This window comes from Diorhabda carinulata, chromosome 4 (genome assembly GCF_026250575.1).
Source record: "Diorhabda carinulata isolate Delta chromosome 4, icDioCari1.1, whole genome shotgun sequence".
Taxonomy (NCBI): domain Eukaryota; kingdom Metazoa; phylum Arthropoda; class Insecta; order Coleoptera; family Chrysomelidae; genus Diorhabda; species Diorhabda carinulata.
The window spans coordinates 10113276-10123066 of record NC_079463.1 but is presented as its reverse complement, the minus strand read 5'-3'; the positions used below and the strand labels follow the sequence as shown (position 1 = coordinate 10123066).

Here is a 9791-nt window from a genome sequence, read left to right as displayed (position 1 = left end):
AACTCGAAGGTACTCTGAAGCGATTTCTTTTAATTTTGTATTGGTAATCGATTAGAATCGATTATGTAAAGACCGATAGATAAATAAAAATAAAATAAAAGCACTAACCTAAATAACAAATGCAGTCACGCAGCACAGAGAAAGATGACGGGTGATAACAGAATTTCTAGGGTCTTCTTGAAAGGCGCACAGCTGTTATCATCCTTCCTGTACAACAACCATCATCTTACTTGAGCCGTTATTTTTATCAACTATTTACCGATATATAAATTTTTAAAATATCATTCCACTGCTACGATGTTATTGAAAACGGACGACCGAAGGGAGTTTAGAGCATGAAAATTTTTTTGTGGGAGTTTAGATGCTTAGAAATTTGTTCTGAATGTATACCAACAAGACAAATACTAAAAAACATCTAGAATGTCATTGAAATGTTATGGAAACTTTTGTAACTATGGACCAACGAAAACCTATAGAACCGAGATCATAGGGATAGTAAAACTCATTGTTGATGCTTTAACTAGGAACCAAGCTACACTAGAAATACAACATATATAACAAGATCTGATCACAAATATAACAAAAACCGTCACTCGAGTTTACAGATTTGCACTAATACGAATTAAACTGAAATGGTCCATTAAGATGAGACTGCTGTATATCAGAACAGAAGCTGAAACACTCAATTCCATTTCTTCTTTCGCAATTCGGGCTAAAAATAGACCAGCGCGTAAAGTCCCTATTTGTCTTGAGTTAGAAAGGAAACACGAACTAACCTGACGTTTTTAGTGCTGTTTTCAGCTTCTAGATAGAGATAAACTGATAATAGTTTGCAGACTAGTGAAAAGAGGTTTCTGCTTTGATCTAAGTGACTCAACCCTTCATATATCCAAAATCAGAGCTACTCTGAGATTTCCATTCTTCTTTTTGTTATTGAAGTGGTTGGTAGGTAGGTAAGGAAGGTACTTGTTATCTTTGCAAACCTCTCCACGACGGCTTTTCCACTAGATTACATCCTAGTATGTTCCTCCTTGTGTTGATAAGACAGTGGTATCTTAATTTCCTCGGCAGGTCCTCTTCTGTTTAGCTTCAATATGTTCGCAGCTAAGTTTTCCCCTTTCCAACAGCTCAAGATGTTTTTTAATCCACCCCAAGAAGAACTTTAAGAAATTGGGGTTTAGAAGTAACTGGCGGGTGCAGGGAGGAATTTACAAGGGATTTTACAAATTAGATACTTGAAGGATTTAATAACTAATCTAGTTGAAACCGGTACAGATCACCAGAATTGATATATGTACTTCAAGTAGTAGATGAACGTATCTGGTAGAAAATTTTGAGAGATATATAGAGAAAACGTAGCAGTGGAAAAACTTGAACATTACAAAATTGCAAAAACCCTTTGGTTTTGTTAACTTTTCTATAGAAACTGTAATTGTTATTATGTGATTGGATGATTGTGCTGTGAAAAGTCAACAAGATCAATGAATTTCGACATATATACAGATTTGACTTCCATGCATTCATCGATTATCATGTGGAGGATGTAAATAGGAACATGGTTCGTTTATAAAGAGGATATATACGTTAACTGATCCTTTTAATCCGTCCCTGATCTACTGTAGAAGATCTAATTCGAGGGGGTTACATATTTATATTAAAATGGATAGTGTCAAGCAACGTGCATTGATTAAATACAGTTGATTTATTGGATAAGTTAGTGGGATTGCAGCAGAAAGGTGGTAGACGAATGTGCAGGTATGTGACATGATAAAAAAAAGCATTTTTTTGTGTATGCACCTGATCATAGGTCTGTATTAGCTTCGAATTAATAGAGCACCTTCAAAATCTAAAGATTAAGCCCCCAAAGATTTGTTGAAAGTTTTCGTGGTAAACAATGTGATAATTTGATAATTTTATTGAAGGGGACATGAAAAAATAATAAATTTTCATTGTAATAGGTTCAGGGACGTAGCAAACGGATCAGTTCTCATAAAAATTGTTTGTGGTTTTTCGGTAGTTGTAATAACTCGTTATAGCAAAATTTTTGAGATAAATGAAAATTATAAAATGAAAAGTTGAAACTATTTCTGAATTTTTTAAATATTTATATTTGTTAATAAAAATATTCTTTAGTGATTTTCGGTCTGTTTGTAATGAATAACGAGTTTAATAAAAATATTTCCAAAGGATACGTATTATTGTCAACAGTATTTTTTTATTTCATAAATTTTTGATACTTTTTCATATTTTTTTTATAAAATCATGACTTTGTACTATATTCGTATTTAATTTTAGTTCAAACTACCATATATGATAATTAGGAATACTTTTTTGTTTACTTTTCATATACTTTAAATGATGTTTAATTTTTTTTATAATATCCATGGCTTTTTAATCTATATCATGAATATTGTGATGTTTGTCCTAAAGTCGTAATAAATTTTAGCTCGAACTACCAAATATGATAATTAGGATTATTTGTTTTTTTTATTTTATAGGTTTTCAACTCTGTTCGATATTTGTGTTTATAGTATCTATGACTTTTTAATCTGTTTCATAAATATTGGGATGTTTGTCCTATGTAGTTCGCTTATGATATCAATATACACCGAAACGTCCAAAAATGTCTATAAAAACACATGATCCATTACAAATAGATGAATAATATTTAAAAAATATGTATAGAAATTGAAAAATTTGGAATTTGGCAAGAGGAAAAATTCTAATTTAAATATTTGAATGATCAAAAATTATTAGTTTGTAGTTTCGTGAGATCGGTACACCCTGTATATACAGAGTCTCTAATTTGGATTGAATTCGGCATTCGAAGACTTTATTTTTCAAATTTCTCGATTAAAAAAGAATTATGTCTTAAATTGAATTTAATCCAAATCACAGTTCCACACTATATATATTTTTTAATGCGAATGGAAAAAGTGTGGATGGTGATATATATATATAACTACTACGACTACAGAAGGAATCAAAATGGCACTAACTACGAAGAGAAAACAAATTAAACTACACACGCACGCGCCAGCATGGAAATCATTTATTATACAGGGTGGTACAATAAGCGATGATCATATTTTATAAATAATAACTATACAACGATCCGTTGGTTTTTTGGACCACCCCGAATTTTAATGAAATGTTACAGTGTGTGCTGATTATGAAATTTTCGATAGAATATCACACTTGGCACCTTTTGGTGTACGTCATTTTATTCCTTTTTACACGTTATTGTTCGCATAGTTGTGCGCTGAAGCGGTACGATAACGCCGCAACTTGTCAATCAGAAACTAGATGGAGATGCGTCCAATTCGTGAGCTCTATAATAGGTAATTGAATGTATTTCCATTAAACGGGTTATTCTGGAAACTGTCTTAATTTGAAAAGTGTTCAAAGTTGCTGGGAAAATGGTTAAAATACTATTCAAGAAAAATTTGGGATACAGTTACTGAAATAGAAGCACAAGTCTATTAGTCTGGAATGAACGAAATCGATGAAAATTATAGTTGTAGCAAAGCATTTTAGTATAAGATAACATTTAATAAAGAAAAGTCACAGAGCAAATCATTCGAATGACAATAAATATACAATGATCGATATTGTATTCTTCTAATTTGAATATTACAGTACATTGCACAATAAGACATTAAAAATAGTTTTCTTTTGAAGAGGGAGCTTTGTTTTCAGCCCTCTTGGTAACCTTCATTTCTAAATTATTGATTAGTTAATAAAATGAATAATTGAATAAATGAACTTCTCCCATCATAATTCCTATTATCACTTAATTTACGAATAAGCATTGAAAAAAGTTGAGTTATTACATTAATTAGCTAATAAACTTGGAAAAAGTGGTGTTATATTATCAATTAACTGATAAAGTTTTAAAAATGTAGAATTATTTCATTAATTAATTAATAAGCTTTGAAAAAAATGTAGTTAACCATAATATTAAAAACAAGTGGAGTTATTTCATCAATTAACTAATAAACTTGTATTATCAATTAACAGAAAACTTTGGGAAAAGTGGAGTTATTCCATTAATTAGATAATAAACTTCGATAAAAATGGAGTTATTTCATTAATTAGCTAAAAAACATTGATAAAAGTGTAGTTCTTTTATTAATTAGTTAATAAACTTCGGAAGAGTGATGTTATTTTATTAATTAGCTAATAAAATTGATTAAAAGTGGAGTTATATTATCAATTAACTGATAAACTTTGAAAGAAGACGAGTTTTGTTTATCATATAACTAATAAACTTTGGAAAAGGTGAAGTTATTTTATAAACTTACTAATAACCATTTAAAAAAGAGAAGTTAATCCATTAATTAGTGATGAAACTTTGATAAAAGTGGAGTTATTACATTAATTAGCTAATAAACTTTGATAAAAAAGGAGTTGTTTCATCAATGAGCAAAAAACTACTGGAGTTATTTTATCAATTAACTAATTAACTGCAAAAAACATTGATTTCTCATTTTTTCAAGTTTATGAGTTTGCAATTTATAGAATGAAGTTTTTTTTGGACTTTCTCATTGAGACAACTTCAAAATGGTATATCTTATTAAAAAAAGTGTTTTCCCATGGATATCTTATCATTAAAATATTAAAAAATATTAAAGAAAATTTCAATCAACGTTATATGCCAAAAATGATTTACTTTTTTTTAAACTAGCCGCGTTTGAGTGGTTGTACTCTCTACCCTATTTTGAATTAGTAACAATTGGACTTGACTTTTTAGGATTTTTTTAGCCATTTTCAACTTTTATGTTGATAAAAATTTATTTGAACTCATACGAATTTTCTACAGCACGTCAATGCGCCGCATCTAATCTACCGCGGGAAATTTTTGGGTTACAAAATCCGATTTTCGAAAATTTCCCTATTAAAGAGACGGAGGAGGGTGAAAATTTTCGTTGAAGTATAGTACACAGAAAATAGTCAAGCTCCTACATTTCGAACATATCTACACATACATACAATTTTTTTTCTACGTTTAAAGCAAAAAAATAGTGATAAAGTGATGTATGTGAAAAATAAAATAGAAAAAAAAAAGAGAAAATAACGTACACCGAAAGGTAAAAGTGAAATTTGCGGTCACCTATGCAATGGCGCTGCGCTGCTCTGGGCGTTGGCGGCCATCTTACCTGGCGAAACTCTTGAATGCCGCAGATTGGGGATTTATACATAAAGGGACTCTACTTGTGTTAAGTTGCTCCGCTATGAACTTATGCATCTCTTCTGAAAAAAGAAATTTCTAACTTGAAAAAAACAGATTCAATTTTCTTATTTTACAATGAAAAAAAAAACTTATAATTTCTGCTCGAAATTCAACCACCCTTTGTTCGAAGAACTTGAAAAGAAACCGCGTAATGATGTCTGATACTTTTTTAGAAATATTATCATAACATATTAATTTGATTTTAGTATTTTTACCATACTAGTCAAATTGATATACAATTATTGGAAAATTAAGGTTCAAAAAATTTTCTACACTTTCGATGTCCAAACTATTTTTTCTACAACCAAAAAAGTAAAAGTTATCGGCATAACTGTCTCAAATTTTTTCTCCGAGAAAACATGTTTTTTTTTAAACATTATTTTCACAAAAATTACACAAGAACACAAAAAATTAAACCTCAAAAGTTAGAACCAATCAATCCGCTAATCTGACATTTCGTTAGTTGTAAAAATAAAAGTCACTAGATTTTATCCACGTCAACCAAGTCAGCTGATTTATGTGAACGCTTTTGTTTTTATTGTACCCTGTAGATAGTGAGGTTAGTTTTAGTTATTGGCAGCCAAAAACGTTTCACATAATGTTAAACATGTTAAATAACAAACCAATACGTGCTTATACGATATATATATATATATATATACGAGGATTATCCCCTAAACCTGAAGATGCCTGGACTTATTTATATGTTGGGAAGTTGTATGCTTCGGGAGATTCTTAAATTTCTGTCGTTTTGGAAGCTTACTTATGGTTTGGCAATCGTATAAGTGAAGATTTGACTGGAAATGGAGAAAAAATATGTATAGAGCTTTTTGTTAAGTGGAGAAACCTCATATACAGTAGTTAATCACCCGTCCTGGGATACTGTCATTTAAATTCTTTGTGATGTGGCTCGATTCCATATTTCTTTGATTTTTCTACATATAATCTTATATTCTCTTTTTCCTTTCCACCTAACGATCATTATAATTCCTTTGGAATCTTGGATCTGAGTTTTATTTGCCTTCTCTCATCTCCTGGTTTCTTCAGCGTAGTTTTCTCTTCTCCATATGTGACAAAAGCATTTTTCATTGTTCTCTTCATTGTTTTCACTATGCATTCATTATTCTTTCCACTTTCCTTCCTTTCTCAAACATTTTTCTTTTTTTGGGTGTATAAAAATGATAATAATAAATATTATTTTCACTCCATCTTTGTAGTTTTAGTTTTTTGTTTGCCTATTCTTAGTTTCACGTCTCCTTTTTGGTATTATCATATTTTCTCAAACATTTGGCTAAAAGAAATAACTTGGAGTGTTTTCTACATATACAATTAATGAAATCGAAGAAAATTCACGTAAATATTTCAACTTTGGTCTAAACAAGACTTTTTTTCTTCTATTTCTTCGTTGTTCTCACTATAACTTCGTAGTTTTAGTTTTTTGTTTTTCTAATGTTAGTTCCGCGTCTCCTCTTCAGTATTCTCATGTTTTTCTCAAACATTTGGGTAAATGGAAAAGAAAAAATATTTTCGAGTGTTTTCTACGTGTACAATTAAAGAAACCGAGGAAAATTCACGTAGGTATTTCAATTTTTGTCGGAAAAAACTTTTACTCACCTTTTACTTGCTGTACAGTCGTTAATTTCTTCTCCCAGTGATCGTCGAAGGGTTGGGGGGCGGTGCTTTCGAATTCCGAAGTATACTGCCTCATTCCACTTGCCGTAGTATAACAACATTTACACATACAAGAGTGGTACCTTAACCTACCTTCGTCTAAATACGGATGCGCCAAAGCATCCACTACGGAAATTCGTTTATCCTGAAATAAAAAGAAATTTGCAATATTGCTATTTGTCAATAGTTCATCAAGACTTACAGGATCAAATACCAACATCTGACATAACAAATGAACAACTTCGTGTGTCGCTTGAGAGGATAACGTGTACAACGCTGATAACGATGGAGGTTTAGGGGCTCTCCTTAACATATGTGACTTGGCGCCTTCGCAAGCGTATTTCATGTCTTCCAAAGAAGGCGTACCCAACAATTCGGTTATTAATTCCAATTGTTGTACAGGATTTTGGGCTTGGAAAAGTATCCTTCGTCCTAAGAGTTCGCCAAAAATGCAACCTACTGACCAAACGTCCACCGCGGCGGAATAGTGTTTAGCTCCCATGAGAATTTCAGGTGCGCGGTAATACTGCGTTACGACTTCTTGCGTCATATGTTTGTTTGTGTCGGGCTCTTCTACTCTAGCTAAACCAAAATCACAGATCTGAAAGAAAATCGGGGATTTTTATGATCTAGTTTGATCAATCATTTTGGGATTTACTAAAAGTTTACGTACGTAAATAAGGAATGTATTTTTAGATGTTAAAATGTTCGTACCTTAAGAACACAATTACTGTTTACAAGTAGATTTCCAGGTTTGATATCTCTATGTAATATCCTAGCCGAATGTAAATATTTTAAACCTAGAAATAAAATTACTTTTATTAAATACATATTTCGTGACAATTTTCCATATTTCAACTAGTCAAGTTAAAATTTGAACGTCACGGGAATTGTCTTTGTCTTTAAACTCATCAACAATAGAAAGATGTCTTATAGACGTCATGGGATTATGGAAAGTCTTTTGGTTGATTAACCGTCATACAAAATACTTTTGAGGAGGTGTAGGAGCTCAAGAAAAAATTGCCAATGGACCAGAATACGAAATTTAATACCCAATCTCATCGGTAATCGCCAACATGGGATCAAACAGATAAATCACATAAAGAAGAAGAAATTAGTCGATCGAAGATTGTAGAAACCTAAAAAGACTCTACAGTTTTATTTCTGATCATTTCGGAAAAAATATGAGAATTCTACACCATCAATTTCATTTTTGTCTCGAAAGTGATTACATATAGAAAATTTATGCCATGGAATGATTGAAAGTCTTCTGGTAGATTAATAAAACTGTCGAAGAGATGTGAGAGCTCAAAGAACATTCGAGAATGTACCAAAATACGAAATAATTCCCAATCTCATTGGTAATCGACTACGTGGGAACAAACAGTTAACGCACATGGAGAGGAAGATTGTGGAAACCTAACAAAACTTTTCAGTTTCATTTGGGCAACAAAACAATGAGCGTTTACTCATAATCGTCACAAAATTTCGATTCCTTGGGGTTGTTGAAACGAAATCTTTAGGGTAGATTTAGTACAACACACCTAAGACCAAACATCTGACAAAATCAGCACTAATGATGAAATAAATTTTTGTTTTGAAACTCAAATTTTCTCATATAAGTTTAGACAAGCGAAAGATATGTTGTTCAACTACATATAATAGAAAAAACTTGAAAAAATTTTAAAAATAAATGAAAAGAAAAATAAGTCTAATAAGTATGATTTGTGTCCCTAAATTATTGAAATTTCTGTTTTCTCCAAAATATTTTCCTGAAAGTTTCCATATGTTTAAGTAACTATAAAATCTAATTCCTTTTTTCAGTGTAACTTGGTTATCCAATTAACTAATTGGATGAAAAGTTTGTAATATGACTGACTCGACATTACACGTAAGCCATTTCTTGGAAAATTATGAATACAGTTCGAATTTTGTTTCTAGAACAACTTATATAACAATAATCAGAAAACTACGTGGAAATTTCAACTCTTTTTCCACTTATCATTTGTAGACATTACCAACATATATTTTGAAATTAATAAGCAACAACAAGAATAAGAAAGTTAATTTATGTTTTTACTGTCAGCTTTTTCCAATTCCCTACATAAAATTACACAAAATGCTGCTGATATGAGTGCATCCTCTGTGTTTGCTGAAGCAGAATATTCGAGACGAAATACCGCGGCTTAAACCACAAACATTACGTAAATTTCCCCAATAAACCTCACGGAAATTGATAAGTTTTTGTCCCCATGAATTAGTAATTTGTCAATATAAACCATTATAATTAACATATTAATTCGTGGTGTACTCATGATTATAACGTGCAGATTTCCTTCATTACGTGGTATTATAGAAATTATGAACATCCCGTATAAACTACGTATTTAATAAAAAATATCTTACCTCTAAGAATCTGGTATAGAAAAACTTTTATATGGTCCGATGAAAGGGGTTGATGCGATACTATAATTTTATGTAAATCGCTTTGAAGCAACTCTGTAATCACATATCTGTAAATTATTGTGTTAAGGACTACAAACGACGATAAAACAAATCCTGAAATTGGAAACTTTTGGCAAAAAAACAAAAAAAAAAAAATGAAATCAATCGAGATACATTGACAAGCTTTTAGACATCGGTAGATCCTGGTGATAAGGTTGGCCCTAGTACGCATACTTCCCACTTCTTTTCCACCCCGCTGTGGCCTTAAAGTCTTGTATGAAATATGTGGAACTTGTGGTGAAATATGTGATATTTTGTTAAATCTTTAATTCTCTACGTGATCCTCTATTATCATCAATAAAAATGATCTGGTGAGCAATTTCTAAGTTCTAACTTTCAAGAGACACGTGTATAAATTTTACAGCTGCCATACCGTTAGTTA

The 9791-nt window shown here is 31.2% G+C and overlaps 1 protein-coding gene across 5 annotated transcripts in view; it reads right to left on the bottom strand.

Moving 5' to 3' along the window:
* The window catches only part of LOC130893440 (serine/threonine-protein kinase NLK), a 78894-nt gene that overhangs the window by 8254 nt on the left and 60849 nt on the right, over nt 1–9791 (bottom strand). For 2 of the 5 annotated variants that reach the window (XM_057799566.1, XM_057799567.1), the window contains exons 4-8: nt 9311–9417; nt 7619–7704; nt 7107–7505; nt 6848–7049; nt 5160–5253 (exon numbers count right to left, since the gene is read on the bottom strand). In XM_057799566.1, the coding sequence (XP_057655549.1) occupies nt 5160–5253; nt 6848–7049; nt 7107–7505; nt 7619–7704; nt 9311–9417 (888 nt within the window). Of the gene's footprint in view, nt 1–108; nt 208–5082; nt 5254–6847; nt 7050–7106; nt 7506–7618; nt 7705–9310; nt 9418–9791 lie in introns of those variants that run through there. The other 3 variants (XM_057799569.1, XR_009059208.1, XM_057799568.1) reach the window with 3 other exon arrangements.